This window comes from Pelmatolapia mariae, linkage group LG22, assembly GCF_036321145.2.
Source record: "Pelmatolapia mariae isolate MD_Pm_ZW linkage group LG22, Pm_UMD_F_2, whole genome shotgun sequence".
NCBI classification, from domain to species: domain Eukaryota; kingdom Metazoa; phylum Chordata; class Actinopteri; order Cichliformes; family Cichlidae; genus Pelmatolapia; species Pelmatolapia mariae.
This window is the reverse complement of record NC_086245.2, coordinates 18718282-18741804: the sequence shown is the minus strand read 5'-3', so window position 1 is coordinate 18741804 and position 23523 is coordinate 18718282. Positions and strand designations below refer to the sequence as shown.

Here is a 23523-nt window from a genome sequence, read left to right as displayed (position 1 = left end):
CCTGCTTCTTTTGTGGTTCCTTTCCTTTTTTTTTTTTTTTTTTGTTGTAATCTTCCTCACAGTCTTCACTCCTTTGTTCTTCTGTTTCCTGCAGCTGCACACAGAAGTAACACTAGCTGAACTGGGCCATGTTTTGTTTAGTAGTATTAATGTTGTAATCACATGAAAATCTCTCTCTAGTAATTGGCTGCAGTAAGAGAAATGCCAGCCGCTGGCCTTCGCTTTACCTGCCCGAGTTAATGGTCCGTTAATAGTTTATGATCATAATTACCCTCTGGAAAAAGGAAAAAAAAAGAGAGAGCATAAAATAAATTGCTTTGACCCTGGTGAACTCATCTTATATTAATTAGAGGTCATCCTAATTGCCAGAGGAGATGTGGGATACATTAACAAAAAGACTGAGTCAAGAAATGCAGACCACTGAAGAGACTGGATCATTTTTCATATGATAAAGTGCGGCGATTTGCTTCCGCATACTTATGTTAACCAACATCTGCACTTGTACCAAAAAAACGGGGGGGAAAAAGGCACATTTCAAGTAATGTTCAGCAGCCACAGCTAAATTCTACTTGGGGTGATTTATTGTTCAAATACTGCTTTTGTCATTTTGTCAAACGGTGCCAAAAAACAATTCAGAATATGCCACATTTAGGATGTGCTGCACTTCATCAACTTTCTGTTCTCTCTGTATAATTTGCAGTTGGAAGAGAAAGGTGACTTCGTTTTTTGCATGTCTGTTTTGCCCTATTTCAATTATTTCCTATCGCAACAGACTCTCTCCGTCTCCTTCTCTCTCATACACACACACACACACACAGCTGTATGTGTTTATTCCCCCATCTCGCAGCACTACTCACACTTGAATCTGACGCAAGAAAAACTAAAACAACAAAGAGCGAACTTGGCACAACTTTAAGTCGAAGGCTGAGACGCATTCATATCTCGTAAGAATCGCGTGGCCCGCATCTCGCCAGCACATCACGTCACAGCCATTGTGTGGTTTATGATTGCCTCCTTCCAGTAAAGAATCCCAACCAATTTGCGGTTTAGCATTAAGAGAAAAGGAAAAAGGAGTTGAGTGAATTTGAGAGGGGGTGGGTAGTTGGTGGGATTGACTCGGTATAACATTAGCGTAATGAAAAACCCTGAGCCCTGACATGCATTGTTGCAGCTGTGCTTCGACGCACCTATAAAAGCTCCCCCACACCTCCAGTTGCTCTCTGCTACCATATGGTAGCTGGCATTAAAGGCCCCGCAGTGGGAAGACACTAAAATTAGACTGGGGAGAAAGAGAAGGGCTGAGAAGGAGCGATGGAGGAAAAAAAAAGAGAGTTGCATCTTTGATTCCGCAGCCATCCCAGTGATACAATAACCATCTGGCGAGGAGAGGAAAAGGGAAGGAGGGACTGGAGGATGGATGGATGGAGAACAGTAGATAAACAGAGAAACGAAAGGGATAAGGACAGAAGGAGGCAGAGGGAGAAAAAAAATCTTTCACAAGAAGCGAAAGAAAATGAAGAAAACTTAAGGGCAAGGGAGTGATGTAGGAAAGAGAGGGGGTGGATACAAAGCTCCTGTTTGTATCGTTAACAAAGAGTAATGGCAGTTCTAGTGGGACCAATTTCTGCTGCCCATAACCACGCTGGCCCTTGGTGGATAACATAAACTTGTGAATGTCAGTTGACACATGCACACATCTGCAAATGCAGATGTGAGTGCACCATGTAAAGTGAGAGGATATTGTGTTGGGAAAAGATGCCGCCTGTGTTTTCAAAAGTAACATTTACCCATCTGTCACTCAGAATCTCTATTCAAGTTTTTTTTTTTAGATAATTCCAACCTTTATAAAGCGATTCCTGCAGAATCTGTAGAGAAGGAACCAGATTTTTGGTACTGGAACCTATGGTCTGATGATGATTTAGTCTTTTATTTGCTTTTTTTAAAAAACAAACAAACAAACAAAAAAAAAAAACAGAATAAAAAAACCTGATTTGCATTCATAAACAATGCCCAGACGGGAAGTTTTGATCCGGATATCCGCTGGCTACATTGGAAGCACTGAAATATTCACCATTGTCCCCAGAGATTAGTCATCAGACAATAGCGGATGGGTTCCCAGATTGCTCAGTTACAAATAGCAGAGAGTCCATAAAAAGTGAAGAAAGAGTGATGCAAATCAAGAAGAAGACTGGAGAAGAAAACAGGAAAAAAAATGGAGCTTTAAAAAAATGAGAAAGCATTTTACCTTTACAGAGGTGTGCAAAAGAACAAAAAATGAGTGATGCGTTAAATATTACGCCCGTCGCTGCTCTCCATCTTTCAGTAGCTCACTGATATTGATCTCCACTTCACCTGGACCCATTACATGGTCTAACCTGCTGCTGCTCAGTATAAACCTCAGTCCCATTTGTCATCCGTGACTATCATAACAAATCACGCTACTGCCCCCAGTCTCAGCCCCTACTTTAGCCTTCAGAATATGCACCAAAAAGCACTACATGCACCTATCTCACACAAACCACACATTAAATAAACATTATTCCCTTTGTGGGCACAAATAGAAATAATTTCACCTCCTTCACTTTTATCTTCCACAGTGTGATATGAGATATGAGAGATATGCTGTTGTGACTGAGGGAAGGGCACAGATGCTTAAGAAAGTGCTCTTTCCTCTAGTAACATACCATGCTAATGGTTGAAATGCAGCTTAGTGGGAATAAGGGAAATAATGACAAAAACAAGCCAAAGACCAATATGAAGATAAGGATGACATAAACAGATATGTTGTCCGTGGGGATAAAACCACAGTCATTCTGTTTCAGTATATTCACTGTGTTTCTCTTTAAAAAACAACAAATTCTTTCCATCCAAACATAGGCTTAAGTATATCTTATAGGAAAAAATTCTGCCTTGTGTCAGCGTTTTGTACTATATAGACAGACTGAGCAAAAGAAAAGAAGAAAACCCTGAAAGCTTCTCGTCAACAGCAGAGAAAGTGAGTAAGAAGCAAGAAATAAACAAGTGAGGGATGGATGAAAGATGGGATAAAAGTGCAAAAAAGAAGAGAGACTCAAAAAAGAAAGAAAAGAAAAAAAGAGCAACAACAGGGATAAATATCGTGAACATAAGTATGCACATCTGGAATCTGTGCCGGCTAAATGGTTTCCAGATTTCATTGATCAAACAAACAGGCGGGCAACCTTCTTGTTGTAAACGTGTACTGAAATGCCTCTACCTTCAGAAAGGGTATGACAAAAGGTCGCAGAGGGAAGTTGGTGGCTTCTTGCAGCTTGGAGTGAAATTCTTCGATGGTCAGAGTGGAATTCTGGAGAAGAGAGAGACACAAAAAACAAACACATGAATCCATGTGGAAGGCATTAAGTGATAATATTACTTATTGGAAGCTAAGCTATATCCTGGCCTGGACTGAGCATTTTGGGTTTTGTAATAGGAAGCATATGGGCAGGCCACAGCGAAAAAGAGCCACAGAAAACAAAGGCACACATCTCCTTCAATCAAAGAAACAAACGCACATACAGGAGTCACATCATCCAAACACATCCTGCATGAAGGACAAATGTGTCTGATTAAAAAGACTTTTGGACGTAGGCTTTTGTACGAGCGCTGATGGAGTTTATCATACGTGAGATACAGGCTCATTTGAAAACAGTTATCTCTGTATTTATTTAATCATTTAAGTATAGTTGCTTGTGGCTTTCCACTCTATTTTCACATTACCGCATGTCTGCTCGTGAATTATAATCAGAAGCTGAAACACAATGAGGATTTTCTATATCTGGAAGACATCGGGGACATGGATAATAATGCACTGGATTTAATAATTTATGCTAAACAAACTAATCATGGGGTATTCACACAACTTTTCTGTTGTATATGTGTGCATGGCAAGAACTCTCTCTTTTTTTTTACTGATCACAGAGCAGAATAACCAAAATACATTTCAGCAGCAGGAGATTGTGAAGAAAAACACAGAGTTTGTGCATGTGTGTGCACTTTTATTGAGCATGTGTTTTTTTTTTCCTGTAATAGTGCAAATGTGGAGATGGTTTGAGCGTCTGAAGCAGTGGGGGGGTTGGTCAAAAAGTGGGTTACGCATTGCAATTTGCCAACTTCGGCACCCAAATAAAGTCTAGTTGCTGAAAGCTACATCAGTGTCTGACAAGACAGTGACACTATTTTTAATTTTCAGCATGAGGTATTCCCAGAATACAAAGGAAGAGGTAAAAAAAGCAGAGATGGAAAAAGGTGTGCTTGCACATGGGAGAGGAATCTTCTATAAAAAAACAAAAAACAAACGGGGGGGGGGGGGGGGGGAATCAAGCAACACAGAGAACATAAAAAAAAGCTGCAGATATTATTTTTCCTCCCAACACTCTCAGCGTTATTTCCCAGACCTGAATTTTGTTACATTCAGTCTTACATCTGTTCGCCCAGATTGCGTAGGGGCTGTTCTTGACAGCTAGTGAAACCTCCCGAGTCTCCCTCTCTCCCTCTCCCAAGCACACAACCAGCTAATTAACGGTGTCACTCTTTTCAGCGAGGCAGGGGGAGGGACAGAGAGACAGTGAGCGAGAGAGGAAGACTGGGGGGGGGAGATATGGCGGGGAGGTATGCAAACCAAAAGGACACAGGAGAGGCATGTGCGTATGCAGACGGTGAGAAAAATAAACATAGTGAAGCCAAAAGGAGGTTATGCTCTATGTGGCTAATTAAAAAAATTCCTCCCTCCTTCTCCTCCGCCTCCTCCTCTTTTCTGCACAACATTCAATCATTATTTCTGTATTCCCCTGCTCATTAAGCTCAAAATTTCTCAGATCACACAGACGTGTGGTAAATCTTCAGATTTGCACATTGTATTTTACACCAAATCCTTTCCCTGATATATCCTTAGCATAACCGTGTCAACTAAACTGGGAAACACATCTGTCTTATCAAATGTACTCGATGTATATTTTGTCGAAATGCCAATATTGACATTCGTGGTACCAATGTGAATTTCCAATAAAGAACGTGCTGTATTTAAAACCTTCATACCTTCAATTGTGTTCATATTTTTCAATCTTTTCCTACATTTTTCTTATAATTGACGAACTCAGACAAATTCTGATTTACATGTTGAATATCAAACGCTGTTTTATTCCCTCTATTTGCTGGATCTTAATTAGGGTTAGAAGTGTGATTAGCAGTAATGCTTTAATTTGAGCATCCTCTTAAAGCCACAGTCATCACTTGATTGCAATTACATCTATTCATTAGCTACATAAATAACAGTTTTAATATGCAACTGGGTGAGTTGTGTTAGGTTGTCAGACACCTGCACACCCTTAGTGACAACATTAGTTTGATGCTGGAATGGGAAGTCTAATCCATATCGCTGTCGTTTCCATTTTGTTACATTTCAGTTGAAATCACAGCAGTGTAGTTAAATTCATTGTAGATCAGCTGTATAAAGATGGATGTTGCCAGCCTCATGTCACTGCTGTATTTTCTCTGTTTGCCAGGCATTGTGTGATCCTCAAGAATGAGTTTCACGTTACCGATCGATGTCAGTTTTGAAGGCAGAAACTCTACAAAGGTTTTGAGCCAACCCTCGTCTGCTGGAGATATTTTTAAGGCCTGCCACTTCTTCTTTTGTTCTTTTACTTGTCCAAAATCTTCCAAGATACGCTAATATGCCTCTGAGAGTCATCTTGTTGGTGAAAACATGCTATTTAAACCTGTCAAACTGTGTTATCATTGGCCTTTTTCAGAGATTCAAGATTTTCTTGAAAGGATGCTAGTAACAAAGTGCCTAAAGATATAATTTAAAATGTGTTCTTCACTAAGTTGTTTATCTGTAGACACAATGCTGGTTAATTCCTTGAGATAGGTGTCTTTTTTTGATTGAATGATTTACTACTGCCCAAGACCACTTTAAAAAATTACAAGAAAGTCTGACTTCTTGGAATCAAAATATAAGGAAATAAAGATTCACTCAAGATTGTCGCACAGTACTGTATTTACACATATTAACACATTTTTTTTAACAGCACCAAGCAGTTACTTCCTCTCTAAAAACACTGTTCCAGCTCACAGACACCAAAGGTTCTTACCACTAATCCCAGCACCAATGTGCGGACTCTTTCGCCAATTTCAGGTGAGATGTCGTTCCCAAACTGCTGTAGAGTAGTGAGGAAGCGCTTGAGCTTGCTGAGCTGTCGGGCACCACAGGCTGGTGGCAGCTGTTGGTTGGCCAGAGACGATGAGGAGGATGAGCTAGGACCATTGCTGTAACCATTTGGAGGAGATGGAGCGCCGTTGAGCGCCGTTGGGGAGTGGCTACTGCCATTGGTTACTGTGTGAGATAAGGACATAGAGAATAATGTCAGCAGCAGACAGGAAAGCATGGCATTTGCTAATTGCATTTTCTTGACATCATTTCTTATTATTTTTGTAAATTTTGTTTCTGATAAAATCACATTACTGTTAAAGTAACACTGGATTTCCTCCTGCTACGTACAAATCATGGAGGAAACAACAGCTTTGTGGAGACCAGTGATTTCAAACGATGTGCATTCCCCTAAAATCATCCGCAAGCGTCCGCATTTGTTTCCAATTAGTGCGCCTCCTTTGAACCTTCACGGCATCCTCCCATAAAAACATATTTCTGTATTTGGAGACACGTTGCCTCTCTCTACCTCCGTCTCCCTTTTCTGTTCTTCCCGATGCTCTACACATGCCGGTGACAGTGAGACCCCCCCCTGTGCTCCACAGCGCGGAAGCTATATGTGTCTGTGTGTGTGTTGGGGGAGTTGCTGTACAAAGAGATACAAGGCAGCATAAAGCTCTCTCTCTAATGAGATTAGGTTGTGACTAGCGATCCACTCACTCCCCCTCTGGCCGCCGTCCAAACCCACCACTGTAAAGAGAGGAGAGAGACGAGATGCTCAAACTGCATCTGGTAACAATTACGTCGGATGGAAATCAAAGCATACTGCTTTGTTAAAACCTTTGGCATGTGTAATGAGAGAGTTGGGCCTTTCCTCCCTCATTGCACGGAAGCCCCAATGTTAATTGTGGTGTGTGAGCGTTTGCAGCAGAGAGAGAGAGCGAAACAGACAGACAGATGCAAAGGGAGAGAGAGAAAGTAAATAACATAAATGAAAAAAAGGGGGTATGTGATTAAAAATGAACAAAATAATTCAGCCGTTGCAAAGTACCAGCAGTACCAATGCAGACTCAAGTGCTCTGAGCACACAGGGCCTCTGATTCTTTGATTCTAGTGCTCTTCATGCAAGTGGTTAAGTATGCTCTTCTGAGTGAATACTAGGGTGTAATTTGCTCGTCACAAGCTATGTGCGCGTCATGGCATTGCTCCAACAGTTTGTAAGCATGGGTGTTAATGAACTTGTTGGGAAAGAATTGAAAAGGCTCAATGCAACTTGATAAGAGGGTCTCACGAGTCCCACACGTCCACCTTAATAACTCGCATGCTGGAACTGCGTTGTCCTGTATGAGCTTTGACATTAGTGTAAAAATATTGACTGTGTTAAGATTATTTGTTTTGTTTTTTTCTTTGTGATCTTTGAGCAATGCTGGGAACATTTATAGGAAGATAATTTTCTGACCTCCTTCCTACTCATCAGCAGGCTGTTGCTGTGTGGCCATTAATAGCAAAAGTAGTCACTTTTCTCTCACTGTAACACTGGACCATATTTGCAGCATGGTCATGGTTTGCAATAAAAGTAGGTTTTCTTATATCGCTGGATGTCTCCATCAGCAATAAACATGTCCTCTTTGCTTACTCACATGTAGTTGGTGTGTAGGAGCTGTTACGGGGTGCTACTTGTGTACTGGGTGGGGGTGGCATGGTAGGGGGGGTCAACCTGGACTGTGTCTTGACGTCCGCAGGTGAGTCGGGCATGATGGAGCGCTTCCCAGTGCGATCTGAGCAAAGACAAAGAAGACAGAAAATATTAAAGCAAAATACCTTTAAGTAGAAAAGAGCAGCATTTTTGTTGCCTCGCACTCTGAGCCAGATGGGATACTGTGTGGATACAAGCGGCAAAAGTGGCTTCCTCAGTAGGGTATCTGGGTTCTCTCTCAAAGATAGGATGATGAGTTCAGTTGTTTGGGAGAGGCTCAGAGTAGAACTGCTACTCTGACACATTGAAGAGAGTTACTTGACGTGGTTTGAGCATGTAACTAGGATGCCTCCTGAGCACCTCCTAAATTTGCTTTTCCTGATGTGTGCTATCGAACAGTCCCTGGGGCAGATCAAGGACACACTGGAGAGATTAAATCTCTCGGCTGGCTTAGGAACGACTTGGTGTCCAACCTCTTCAATCCATGAACAGCTGGTGAAGATGGCAGGAGGGGTGGAGATCTGTGTGCCTCTGCTTTGGCTGCTTCTCCCCGTGACAGAAGATAGATGGATCATAAAAGGTATTTATATATAAATGATACAAAGAGAAGAGCCAAAAAAGCCACCAACTTTTCTTTGGCCAAGCTCATTTAAGACAGATACATTTTTGAGAGCGCCATTAATGCTGAACAGGTTTTTGGAGCATTTTATGCTGCCATCCAGATGGCACTGATGTGATGACATGTCAGGAAGACAATGATAAACCAGATTCTAGCTTTCTTACAACAGCATTGGTTTGCCTTCTTGCAGTTCAGACGTGTCACCAGATAAAAAGATTTGGCGCAATATGGAAAAATACAACAAATTAGCTCTCAAACCTACAAGCAGATGAAATCGTACACCAATTGAGAACGAGAAAATATTTTGATTTCCTAACTATGGCAGTTCCCGATCGCTTATCGTGTTGTTAAAAGAAGAGGTGATGCAACACAGTGGTAAACAGGACCCTATCATTTTTTTTAATATGCGTCTGAGATCAAATATAAAATGAGCATTTACTTTTCCAAATCTTCACAGTTAGAACATATGCTCTTGATAAGTTGTTGCTATTTACAATAAGAAAAAAAGAGCTGAATTATTCTTGTTGATTAATGGAAATCGTGCAAATGTATGCCTACAAAAACGACACAAATGCACGCACAGTACAAAGGGCAGCAGAATTTATTTTGATGACAAAATGTTTGTGAGGAGCCCCAGAGAGACTAGATGTGGAAAGAGATGGCTCCCCTCATCTTACGCATTTGGCACACAGTGTCTGACTTTGAAATGAGAAATGAGAGTGAGCAAGCAGAGACTCACAGACACACAGACAGACACCTGAGAGAGAAGCATAAATCTGCAGTGAGTCCGGGTCTCATTCCACCACCATCTGTGCCATCCTGCAGCCCACACCCCTTCCCCGTCCCAGCTAATGACTGCAGTGCTCATTACACTCAAACTAATACACATACTCACTCTCACACTGCCTTAATGCTTGAATCTCTGGATAGTATATTCACATCTGTTTGAGACAGCATCACAGCAGACAACCAGATAGCCTATAAACTAATTAGACATTAAATAAAACAGTCAAACAAAACACTAAAGACAACAGTTTTTTTTAAGTAAAACATTTTCTCGGACATGACCGTTTTCACTTAATAAATTTGCTTTGTGCTCACCAGTTAAATGACCATATAAAATGTGCAAGACAAGATATACAACTTCCCTCTGCAACAGCAGTAACAAGCCTATCACAAAGTCAACAGACTCTTATCAAATGTACCTGTGGCACAGTGTGAAAAGGAGGAAGGAGGAGCTGCAAGTAAAGTACTATCTATGACATTGGGAACTTTGCTGTAACCACAGTGTGAATAGATCTGATTTGACTCCAAAATGCATCACAGTGTGGTAAAAGTGCAAAGATATTGTGCATGTCCCCCCCTCCTCCTGGGTGTTTCCCATCATTCATTTGACAAAAATCCCAAAATGTGTTTGTGAGTATGTTTTTAATTCGTATGTTGGTACATCATCTTATATTTTCACTTCTGTGCCTCTGGAATTTTTTAAAGCATTTGTGCATTCAACTAAGTAAAGCATATACTACATACACCACAGAACACAAATAGTAAATGTTGGCCTTGGTGCTTTCTGATTGCTTGGATCCACAGTGCCATAATGTTATGTTTAGGTAAAAAGAAGGAGAAATACTGACGTGAGAGAGACAGAAGAGCCTAAGCCTGTTAGCCAGGCCCGAATCTCAAAAGCACTGCAGCCAAAGTGCACTGTGACGAAGTATGTGTGAAGTATTTTAGTCACGCCAGCTTGACTTTAGAAGGCAGGCGAGTGAGAGATGGAGATGTCACCAAAATTCTAAAAAGTGCTCCAAATCTCTGCCTGCGATTGAACGTTTAGGGCTTCTTTATTTATTCAACATGTTTGGAAAGTAAGCCGAAGGAATTTCAGGTAGCTCGATAAAAGAATCAATGCTGTAACAAGACATACAACATTTCGGCGCGAATCATCATGACCAGCAGCCTGTTCAAGAACAACGATTAGCTTCTCCAGGCTTTCACATACAAAGAAACAAAGGTTTATTTTAATTTAATTAAGCTGTAGCTGCTAGGGTAATTGTGTGTCATCACAAAGAAATAATTTTAAGTCATTTTTGCCCAAGATATTCAAAACTGTAAAGGATTTTCCAGTAATTCCTAAGATTCTTACTCTCAGATGATCAAAAAAGAGGAAAGGAGGGATAAAGACAGCACGTCTTCTCATCAGACAACTCCTGCCTGCTAACTGTCCTATCATTGTCAACTGAAAAGTAACTGGGAGGATTGAATAAATTTGTCTCACACCACACTGGCACATATTAGAGATCATGTGACTCTTATGGATGCAGAAAGGCAACTAGGCTAGATGACCTTGAGCCTAAAATGCTTTTAGGGTCACATTCAGTTACACCATCAATGCAGAACACAGAGATGTAAGATTATTACTGACTTAGCTGTAACTTGGTGATGGAAGGCTGATTGGAATTTAGAGGAAAAGGTTGCACATTGCACAGCAGAGCACTATGAATGGATACAAAGTGCATATTAGTGGGAAAAATTTGATTAGCTAAGCAGAGAACAGAGGGAGGTTAAAGAAAAGTCAATGTGAAAAGAAAAGTATAGCGAGCAGAGAGTCTATTGAACCCTTTCTACTTACTGTCCTTTACATTGACTCTCCTGCTTCCACTCTCTTTCTACCTCTTTCCTTGCGCACCCACACAAACAACCTTTCTCTTCATTCTGCCATCCTGCCCAGACCGTGAAAGCATTACTGCTCCAATTTCACCATAATATGAAAAAATCTGGACTATTTATTTTATAAACTCAAGACTTAGCTAGTGGAAACATATAGTCTTACCTCTGGCTGCCAGCTATCATATCCTCTATACTTTCCTAAAATATGATCTACAAAAATACAAGGTCATTAAAAAAGATGGCTCGGTGACAGGGCCCAAGGTAATTCATCATTTTCCAGTCAAACAAAAAGGCCCTGCATGTATATACTTAACAAGCATAAATTAAATAAAGCCACTATATCACACATGGTTGTGCTTATTCTGTTTCAATGGCTCTTCTGAGCTCGTGCTTTCCAAAGGTCTGTATGGTGCTTTTTCTTTCTATAATTGTGTGATAATTTCTGGCTCAGTTCACTTCATCTATAAGTTCTGTATAGAAGGGCTGCAAATCAGGAATCTTTGTGATTAGTTAGGAAAATGGATAGGCAAAATGGCTCGCATCAGCACAACGCTATCTGAAATAGACTTTTAGTAAAGCCCTATTAAAAAAAATCCATATTATAATATTATGATATAATGGGATGCACAGTTTTTACACCAAGTAGAACAACTAGAATTGGAGCATTTTTACAGCTGCAGCATCATGACTTAAAAAATGATACAATTTTAGACATTACAAGCCTAAAAAATGTCCATTTGATGCACAATATGTAATACATAACTTCAAATCCTCGTGGATTCCTGCATGGAACTGTGGGCCCTGCGGTGGTATGAAAGGATGAGTTTGGTTACAGGCTTGTAATTGGAGAATAACACCTGGGTCAGTGTCATGATTGGATGGTAGTCGTCAGCTAGAGATGAGGGAAACAAACCCTGAAAGCATTCAAAACTCATCTGCTGTCCCTAAGGTAAAGAAGATGAAGGATGAAGAATGAATTAGTGTGAAACCTTTGCACACACACACACACACACACACACACACATACACACACACACACGCACACACACACACACACGCACACACACACACACACACACACACATGCGTACACACACGTGTGTATCCAGGCAATAACAGTTTCTTGCACACACAAAGTTACAGGTATGTGACTTACAAACAGCATCGTCTGTTTCTGGTTTGATTGAGAGCCCTGCACAGTACATAACCAGAATAAAATCAATGGCTTCATACTAACCAACAAAGGCTGCATCCAGCTATTCACTCTACAATTGCTATGCCACTTGAATCAATTGGAATTCTCCCTACACAAGGTAATTTACCCAGTTTTGGGAAAAAATACAGATACATCTTAAAACTCTAGCACGTTCCTGAAAACAAATCAAAGCAAACCCTACACCTGTGTGCTATCCATTTTCATGAGCCAATATGTCACGTATACTTTTAAATTTAAAAAAATATGTATCGACGCTGAAGGACAATCAGACAGGCTCATTTTATTACATTGCTGAACGATAGGAAGTACTCCCTCCCTCATGCATAATTCAATCCAAAAAGCACCCTTAAACAACCTTGAAAAAGTTGGGCTTCTCAAGTGTAATACACCATGTTAGAAGTTAATGGACGAAAGCACATGCATTGTCCATTTATTAGGCCTGTTAGTGAACCGCCAGTTACATCATGTAGGGATAGCATCAGATCTGTGGCCAGACGACGGTTCTCCAGGAGTGGACAGGTATTGATGTGCGGAGCTCTAATGGAAAGGGGGGTGATGAGTGCTTTGACTTTGGCTAACTCACTTTACGGCTTCTCAGAAGTGCTGTTGTCTAGGAATTAATGGATTGAAGAGGATGAGAACAGTTGTTGAAGAGGCACCAATTAGCTATGAAGGCACACAAGAGTCTCTCCAATGTGTGTTGTTTCACTAGCACACTTTATGCATGCCGAGGTGCTGAGCTTATCGATCACGCTAGATGACGGTGATTAATGTCTCGCACAACAGCCACTTCCTGCGCAGTTTTATCTAAAGGACCCTAAAGGAGCTCTTAGCGCAAATATTTGTAATATAGGCGGCCTGAAAAAAAGAAAGTTAAAAACCAATGGGAACGTGTGCACAAATGCATATTTCTACCGTGGTATTATATTGAAAGTGTCGAAGGTAATTTCACTGATATCTGACTGTATTAGGATTTTGCATAAGGAGTAGCCTTATATTTGCACGGTCTGCTGTGTAGTGAGTCATCTTGGAGTGTAAGCCACCATTATTCTGCTGGTAGCTCTTTATATCTAAGCACTGCTTACTTGGATAGTCGTTCATTGTCATAAAGGCACACAAAAATTTGAAAAAACAACAACTGCAGACTAAGACAACAGTGACTGAATATGCTGTGTTCTTCAAATCATGCCAAACATCCCCCCTGTTAAAATAACAAAGCAAAGCTCGATCTGCTCTGGTTTGTAACTTTAATCAATCCTAGAAATGAGGCAGAGCCCTGGACAACTACCTGCCACTCACAGGGATGTCTTCACACTTACATCACCCGTTTGCATCGTCCGTGATTACGTGATCCTCAGTGTTTGCAAAAATCGCGCCCTCTTTCTCGTTTTTTTTTCTTCCTTTCTTCGTCTTTCTCTCCCTCTCGCCCGTACCCTCTTACAGCCGAGCTCAAAGAAAGGAGATTTTATCCCCCCGCTGACTTGTGATACATGCCTTTTCTAAGGTTACACGCAAGTTACATCACTCGCTTAAAACAAGGTTGTTGCAATGAACGATATCTAGGAGGAACGTGGTCCCTGAGAAACAGTTCAATATGTTACAGGGAGGACTTTGCTAACCCATAACTCAAGGCAAAAAAAACAATGTGATATCAAAACCTCGCACATTTCATCATCGCACGCAAAACTGGGAGGTCATTTCGTATTCAAATCACCTTGCGAAATGAGAGCAACATTGCCTAACCTTGATATTTTAGATTACTCATCGAGGCTACAATGACTTCAAAGTCTATCATCAGGCGATAGAGTCAAACAATCTCCATTACACACTTCATAAGCTAGAATTGCCTCCGTGTGTACGTGTGGTTCTGCGAATGTGTATGTGTGCGCGCCGAGAATACCAGTGGAGACCCAGAAAATGATGTGATAACAGTGGCAGTAATATGCCACTCGAGACTACTTCACACAGGCAAATCCCATTCTTCAAAACGACAATGGATTTCAATCATGCTGGGTGAATTTTCGAGAGTTGGCGGCTGTGGCATAAACAATTTACCGTGCGCTGGCGCCTGCGTGAGCGCACAATTGTATTAGTCAGACATACTGTAAGATACCATCATTACATGGAAAAGTGCATGCACACTGGCCCACTTGTGCCTTGAACACACCGGCAACCCTGTAATCTTGATGTGTAATACCCTCACTGGGCACAGCGATGTGTAGGTGCTGAAGTGAAAACCACGAGGCACTGAAGCCACAGGACGCCTGTGGCTTGACCACTGGTCTCCACAACGTGCCCACGGCTGTGCACGATAGAGCCTCCAAGGTGGGTTATTCCAGCACACAGCGCACATTGATGTGTGAAGAGATTGTGTAATTGTGTAGTAATGAAAGAGATGAAACGATACTGAGTTGGTGTGATAGTGGTGTGCGGTGATTGCTCTGTGTGCTGGGTACAGATGTGGGGAGTGGGGACCAAAGAGAGGTAAAAACGGAGAGAATGAAAGGGCAGATGTGTTAAAGAACAGCGCTGGGCGACAGGTAGGATGATTGAGATTCAGACAGAGTACGCAGAGAAACAAGAGGAATCTTATCTGTATGCAAGTGGAATATCACGCAGACACAGACACACACACATGCACACACACATACATGCACGCACAGCCAGATGGAGCAGTATGCAGAGCATGTCCCATCAAACTCCACCCGCTTGTCAAGAAGATGTATGGATGCAACGCCCTACCACAAGCCCACAAAAACACAAATACATACACAGACACACAGCTGCAGGGATGCATGTACACACTGATAGCAAAACAACACAATTCTCAGTCCTTCTCACACAGACACACACACGCACACACACATCTGATCTCCATTGTCTTATTTATTTTCCTCCACAGCAGATGCAGTGGATGCAAATGCAGAGGAAAGCAGTACCACCATCAGCGCATCAGTTTTGACTTTATTCTCGCCACCTTGTTCTCGCTCCTCACCTCCTTTTTTCCCTCCTCTTTCTCTTTCCTTCGTTACCTTTGTGCTTTTCTCCCCCCACTTTTCTTCCTGTCTTCAGTGAATCCCTCTGCAAACACTCACTGGTGATCACGTATTGTTCCTGAAAGTTCACTGTTGGTTTTTGCTTAACGCTTAATATCAGCAACATTGTCTTAAATTATGCATGTCCAGTGCACACAGTGTAGTTTCTGCTTGTTAAAGTCAGCAAACTGTCAATAGCAATTATGTGTTTAATTGCTTTAAACGATTGCTTTACGTGTTCGTTTAACATTTGTCACAAATGAAGAAAGCGATGTTGGTTTCCCTCGTGTTAAACATCCATCATTTATATTTCGGTGTAATCGGAGATGGGGTTAAGACATGGACTGATAGTTGAGTAATTTAACACAGTGAAGAAAAAAAAATGAACTAATAACTTCCAATGTTGTCCTGACCGGCCAGCTGGTGAAGTAGTTTAAGAGTCCATCATCTTACTATTGATGTATGTTACACCTGGGTGTTTGCTTCACTGAAATATGGCTCACTGGCGATTCTGGAAGTTTGGGGGTTAAAGGTTGTGTTTACTTGCAATAGATTTGAATGATGAGAATAGGGGACCTGAACTGAATCATATTTATCATTCCCACCCTTTGTGATTATATTAATTATCAGTTTCTTGTGTGCTTGTGCTGCCTGGAGGGGTTGGTTTGGACATCATTTTATAGATACCAATGCCATATCGATTAGATTATTGCTTGGTCATGTATTATCAATTTCTGGTTAACTTTCTATGTGAAGGAAGTACATTGACAACATTTGTACAGCTGTCTAAAAAAAGAAAAACACTGTTTAAAGGAAAAGATAATCTTCCCAGGAAATTGAACAATATGGATTCCCATCCCTAATCTTTCCCCGTTGATGAGTGTAACAGTGAAAATGTGGTACACTAAAACTTTGCAAACAGACTGGCTCTGGATCAATGCTGACAGTCTTTTTCATCTCCCAGCATATCTGTATTTTTCTCTCAGTGCAACATACGGAGATTTCTCAACTGCACACAGAGGTCTGAGCACCATCTGTTCCACCACACAAACTTTAACACACACATATACGTGCATATATGCATACAAAAACACGTTGATCTTTCAGACCTACGCTCACGTTTGCACACATACACAAACAGTGGTCAATAAAACATATGTGGTGTATAGCATCAGAAGCTCTTTTTTTTTTTTTAAAGTCAGATTTATAGTAATGTCTGTTTTACCCATCTGTTGAAAAGAAAAAGTCTCACTTGCACAGAGAGGGGAAGCAAGTGTTAAGGAACAATAAAAATGATTCACAGTGCCCGTTATGCATCCTCTCAAATCGAAAGTACTCCTGCCACATCTTGTTGCCAGGCAAAGCTGAACTACGAGCTCTTTTAAAAGTAAAGATGAGCAATGGATGTGTGTGACAGAAGACTAGGGTCAGCAAGAGGTAAAAGTAAAGACAACACGAGCTGCAGAGTGACAAACAGCGAGTTCGGGAGATTTACCGCCATTATGAGCAGAGTTTACCATTATTAAAGTGCTGGTGGAACTAGAAATGTTAATTCCATCTGACATTTTTCCACAGCGGGGCCAAACGGGGCTCAACATATTTAGAATACTCCGTCAAAGACATCGTTTATTTATATAAAGCTGGCTTGTCATTTTCATTAACAACATGATGTCTAAATAATGATATAAATGGTGTGTTTTGGGGGGAAAAAATAGAATGATGTAAATCAGATGTAAGCCTCGGTGAGCCATGTTTGGTCACTTGATGGAAGCCAGCCTATTGGAAATTGCTTTCTGTATACAGTTTGGTTCATTTCTGATGCCATGCTGACACAGAGCAAAGTGAGCCCAAATGGGTCTGGGCGTTTTCCCAGGCAAGACTCTTCGCCAGCAAAGGACTCACACAAAACTCTCAGCACACATCCTAATGCCGATGACACATGGCTTTATTTTCTAAAGCTTCCCACACAGCCAGTCTGTAACCTCTTTAGTCTACAGTGTAGAGCAGCGAAATTGCTTTTTGAACCTCGATATAGGTTGTGCATTTTGACATGCATATATGTCAGCGCTACAATAACCGCTATGAACAGGCTGCACATTGATACACAAACCCCTTATGAGAACTGTTCAGGTCTGTAGCTCAAGTACAGCTTAAAATCACTCATATAGCCACTCCATCTCTAAACACAAGCACACTAATTCACAATGATACAGGCTCGCACGCATGCCCAACAGGCATTTTTATTATTTCCATTTAATGTTCGCTCAATTGGAGATGATACATCTGAATTTCAGGAGCTGGACCACACCTCAGACACTATAAATAACGCATATTTGCTTTTGTTTCCATGAGCCACTCTTGCGCCCCTTTTTTCTCTGCTTGCCAACCTCCTTTAAAGGTATCAGGGTGAATGAGGCCTTTCCCGTATCAAACCCTCTGGCATCTGGCTTCATTATAAATATATGTGGAGTTCCTCGCTACCAGTGTGAAGGAATCATGATGATGTTTTAGGTTGTTGCACAGCGAGAGAGGTTCAAAGCTGGTCACTGCATGGCCTGGGCCAGAGGGTAACGACATCTCACAGTTTGACTGCTGCCATGACCTACGTCTGCTAACCAGCAAACCAACCAACAGTTGCGGCGTTACGTTTGTTTGTATGATGTGTGTCCCAGCTGTTATCGTGACTGCAACAAGAAGGAAGTAGCAATACTGGAGCACAGCTGGGCACTGCAGCCCACGATTCAGTTGGTATTATCATCACACAGTCTACATCTAACTTGATGTCCTACCCAGATTTATTAGATCCACAGTGCGGATTTCAATAAAATATATAAGATTGCTGAAAGCTTACAGTGTGTTGGAGCCGTAAGCCAGATGGAACCCAATTTGTATCCGTGAGTGTGTCCATGCTGAAAGGAATCATATTCCAGGCCTCAGCAGCAAGATCAATTTTCAACAGACAGTAAAGTCCGTCGTGTTTTACATGACAGTTATCTCTTACCACGTGGAGAGAGACGGAGACACCCAGTTAGAGGAAGGATGGATAAAGGGGGCGCACGAGTGGAGTGATATACAATGGAGGCTAAGTGAGAGTACAGTTATTTAGTGTGACATGTAGGAAAACAGACAAGGATGAAAGGGTGAGGGTTGAAAACAGATGTGGGAAACAGATCAAGAAAGAGCTGAGAAAAGAGAGGTAAGGATGCTGAAGGGAGAGCCTGAAAACAAGCGATAACATTTAGGGCATATGAGAGACAGATGGGAAATCAAATACAGGAGGCAGAGCACAAGCACAGAAAAAAGAGGGCATAGGCTAACAGTAAGAGAGTGGGGGTTCCTGGGGGGCCAGTAGGAGAGGGAACAAGCTTGTCTGCCTGGTGTTTTCAAAATATCACATGACGGCTGCCATGTGTTGGAAATTACTGCCGGTTAACTATCTTCCCCAAAACCACTCTGAAAAAATATGTCTGCAATTTATGAAATGTGTTCCAGGGCTGTGCTAAATAGAACCAGATTTGCAAAACAGAGGGAAAAAAAACCTTTAGCCCTTACCACCTCTTCTCTGAAAACCACTACTCCTTTGCCTTCTTACTCTCCTTCCCCTTCTACCCCCACTGCTGCCTCCTCTGCCCTGCGGGGGAAGATGTTTAAAAACAGGGTCTTAGTCACATCTGGTGAGCAGGAAGCGGTGGTTGGTGAGACCTTGGATCGGGGCATTTCTAAGCTTACATCGCATGTGTGTGTGTGTGTGTGTACCTGTGTTCTTGTGGGTGACACAGTGACTGTGGTTTGCTAATGGCTCTGAGTGGCTGTGAGTAAAGTATGGCTGGAGGCGAAGGTGGCAGAGGGATGGCCTCTGCTTGCGCGCAAACACACACATGCCCAGTGTCACCACAGCCCATTTCAGGTCAGCGATGTGTCTTTGTCTCCTTTCATCTAACTGTTACATCCTTTCTACTGGGCTCTTTCACCTTTCACTGTCTCGCATCCCTGTCAGCACGCAGCCATCTGAGTCCACTGACAGGCGGGAAGAAAGGAGCTAAACATGACCCACAATACCATTGAAGCATCATTGACAGGACTGTACAGTTCCAGTCTCTACAATCTGCATTTTATTTAAATAATCGTGTGTTAATGTGAGATCTTAATCTTAATCTTTAGTTCAGTAAAAAATAATCATTAACTGGCCATAAATTTTAGGTTTGATACATTATTTTTAATTTTCCATATACAAATGTGAGATATTATTTGTGACAGTCCATTAGTTTTCTAGAATTTCTGGGTATTAGCATCACATGTTGTCGTCTTTGTTCAGCAGGAGGCGCCTCAGATCACTATCCTCGCCACATCCACCCCCTCCCCCCCCCGTGTCCATCAAACAGCCTCAGTTTTTCAACCAGCACATCTCTGAACTCTGTCCCCACACCCACGACTGATACTACTAATAGCATCATCAAGACAGTCCCATTGTTTTGCTTTTCTGTGGCATCAACACAAACACACACACATACACACACATGCATAGACTCAGACACAGCCTAACCGCTCTCCAGTGCTACAGATGGATGCCACCACTCTCTCTGGAGCGTTGCCAGCGCCAGCTAGTGAACAGCTTGCCTGGCACAGTGCTCCACAGTGTGTGTGTGTGTGTAAGTGTGTGTGACAGTGTCTGTGTGTGTATGCCTGCAGAAACAGTAGCGAAATAGCCTAGCACAGATGGGTGGCCAAATTCCCCACCCCTCCCGCATACACACAAGAATACAAACACATGCGCACTGTGACACGCGCACACACATATGCTCCAGAATAGAGACACACATGCAGACGCAAGCACACACACACGTGCCTTGGTTCTGCTTTAAGTGTTGTCGACCTGGCGCACACTTGCCGCTCGCACAGCTGCTTCCTCATTCACACACACACGCGCACACACACAGAGTACACACAGCAGAGGATCACAGTTACACACGCTTGCATACATCTGTACTTACTTTACACGTCCTGTTTATGGCATGCGAAATATAAAATCCACCATCACTCCCGCATCACCCAAGCCCACACACATAGACAGATAAATATATTCAAATGCATCTGCAACACAGACACACACACGAGCATTCGCACTAACATGGTCTTTAATGTTGGTAGCTATTCAGCGTTGTATGTTTCTGCTTGTTTTCTTCGCGCGCACAGCGAAAACATCAAGGCATTCAGCTGGAAAGCCTCCAGTACTGGAAACCTGCCAGCAGAGGCCTATAGATCAGCATGATCATAGCAGTGTGTTAAGACACATCGCTGTTTAGTCAGGGCACAATAAAGTTAAAACATGCAATGAATGAAAGCTCTGCCTGCCACAGCTGACTTTACTAGAATGCAGCAGCGTGCAACTGAAACCATTTAAAATGACAAAATTGTGACGTGAACTCTTGTGACAGGTTGTCTGATATTGCCTCATCTCTTGACTTTGTGTTTCTCCATTGGGTGCAGCTTCTGTTGTAACATACTCATGAAATGCTGTTCCTGAATGGCGGATTCTAAAAAAACCCAGGAGGTTTTACATTCGTTTAGGGTCAAAGGAACGCTCTCTTGGGATCCAACAAAGCCAGAGAAACTTTACCAATGGAAAAAAGTCAGTAGTTAGACAGCCTGCCAGTCAATGAGCTTAGGCGGCTGGCAGCAGGTACTCTCGCCCCCGGTACATAGGGGAAAGCATGGTGGCGGGCAGTGCCAACTGTGCACTAGGTGGGCGTGCCAGCTCCGCCAGCCTTGCAGTGTCTGTTTGCCAGTGCCATCTGGGAAGAACAGCTCTGCGCACATACAGTACCTCTCCTCAGCTCAGAGGGCACAGATACACACACACACACATGCATGGATGCACACAAGAAAGCAAGGGCAGACATGCACTCCACATTTATGTAGCATCCACAAATATGCATGGTATGAACAGCGCACACACATATGAAGGCACACACACGCACACACACAGGCACAGCCGGCCGCTGACAGCTCACCATCTGTGCGCTGCCTCTGACTTCTCCCTCTGCTTCTTTCTCTGCCCTTGTTTTTGCTTTCATAAACGCGCGGTCCCTTTCCTCCTTTCCACACTTTCTCTCACCGTTCCCTGTCTTATCAGATGAGTTCTTCAGGCCAGAGATCCCTACGTTATGTCATTGCTACCTGTGCACTGACACTTGACATGTATTTTCTTTGGATTTCTCCCAACGTATAGGATTGGGAAGTGTCATTATTTGGCAGGTTGTTTTCAGGTTGAACTGAGCAAGACAGCGAGTCTACCGAGTCTCTCTGTTTTTTACTTGAGTTGGGCAGTCTGGGCCAATCAGATATATAGATGAGGAACTATAAGATATCCTTAAGTGATTCACTAATACTGAAAAAAGTGCAAATGCAGTAAAATCGGGATTAGTCTTTCATTGAGGACACAAACCATCTCTCAGTACACCACATAAGTCATGTAAAATCAAAGAAAGATACTAAAAAAAGTGAGAACAAGAGAAAAAAAAATATCAATCTCAGTCTTGTTACATAGTGTTCCTCTTCAGAGGAGAGTGAATGAATACGAGAGCAAAAGAGTGAAAACCAATGTAGAGAAAGAAATGAAATGACAAGAGCAGTTTAAATTGATAAGAGTAAAGGGGAGAGGAGAGGAAATAAAGAGGAGGAGGAGAACAGAAGTAGGAAGGTAATATGAGCACAGGACTGTGGAATTCACTTCAAAGAGAAGCTAAAGCAGGTCACTGTCTTTACCAGAGTTTTCCTTGGGTGAACCTCTCTCATATGTTTCTCATTTAAAGCCTCTGAACCACTGTTTGAAAATGAAGGCCAAAGAAAGACACAAGTGCTCTACATGCAGCTCATGTCCTTTTTTTTCTGTCGGAGTATATTCACAAGGGATTTAGACAATTAGCTCATTTGTTGAAAAATAGCTGTACTTTTCCAGATGCCGTTCCATTCATCTTAACATTTCTACATCGCAGTTTAACAGCTTCACATTTGGAATACCACCAAGCTATTCCTTTCCTCCTCTGCAGCACAACAGCTGTAATATTTTCAGTCACAAATCTCCCCTCTCTTTCTATTCCATGTTCCATTTATTTCTTTCCCTCTCACTGGTCACCACTACCTGCAGTAACTGATTGTTTCTCCCACCATCTATCCTTTCCTACCTCCTTTTCTCCCCATTCTCTCCCTCCCCCCACCCTTTGGCAACTGCATAACATCATCAGAAAGATCTATGACCGAACACTATTGCACTCCTATTATTCTTTCTCTCTGCAGCCTCTTTCTCCTTCAGTTGCAATCCCTCCTCCTTGTGCTTCCTACTCCCTGCCCTCTCTTTACAACTTCCAACCATTTTCACCCTCTTACTCCTCTATCTGCTCGCCTCGCTGTCCTTCTTTCCATCCAACTCCTCCAAAAGCGCCACATGCACTGGAAGAAGTAGCCTCATTACAAACAAGGAAAATCCATTTGGAGCAGGCTTCTCCGACCCCCTCTGAACTCTCTTGAGTAAAAATGGCCCACATCTCTGCTCTTGCCTCCTCTCCATCGTGGATTTCCCCTCTTTCTCTCTAATTATTTCTCCCTGTTTCTCTGCCTTTTCTGTTTCCTAAGCAACTCACTCTCTCGCCACTATGGTCCCTGTGTTCTCACACAACCAGGTAAGGTGTCGATATTGCAATACAGAGTAGAATTTAAATACCAATTCATGCGTTTAAGTGTAAAATAGATGAAAAATTAGATGAAGTTATTCAGTTTTTTAATTGATATTAATTGAAGTAATAATCCATTCACACCAAACCAAGTATTATTTATCTATCTATCTATCTATCTATCTATCTATCTATCTATCTATCTATCTATCTATCTATCTATCTATCTATCTATCTATCTATCTATCTATCTATCTATCTATCTATCTATCTATCTATATTATTCCTTATACCTGGATCATGCACACATATTTCAAATGGTGGCATTACTTCAACCGAAACATTGGTTGAAAACTGCTATAAACACGAAGGAGAAAATCAGCAGGGTTAGTTGGTAATTAGCAACAGTTGACAGTATTTGAAGAGAACAGCGGACCTCCAGCAAATAAAT

General features: G+C 42.0%; 1 protein-coding gene across 4 annotated transcripts in view; it reads right to left on the bottom strand.

The window, feature by feature from the left end:
- runx1t1 (RUNX1 partner transcriptional co-repressor 1) overlaps positions 1-23523 on the bottom strand; it is a 57591-nt gene that overhangs the window by 14720 nt on the left and 19348 nt on the right. For all 4 annotated transcript variants that reach the window (XM_065470905.1, XM_065470907.1, XM_065470906.1 and 1 more), the window contains exons 2-4: positions 7810-7947; positions 6114-6355; positions 3236-3325 (exon numbers count right to left, since the gene is read on the bottom strand). In XM_065470905.1, the coding sequence (XP_065326977.1) occupies positions 3236-3325; positions 6114-6355; positions 7810-7947 (470 nt within the window). The remainder of the gene's footprint in view (positions 1-3235; positions 3326-6113; positions 6356-7809; positions 7948-23523) is intronic.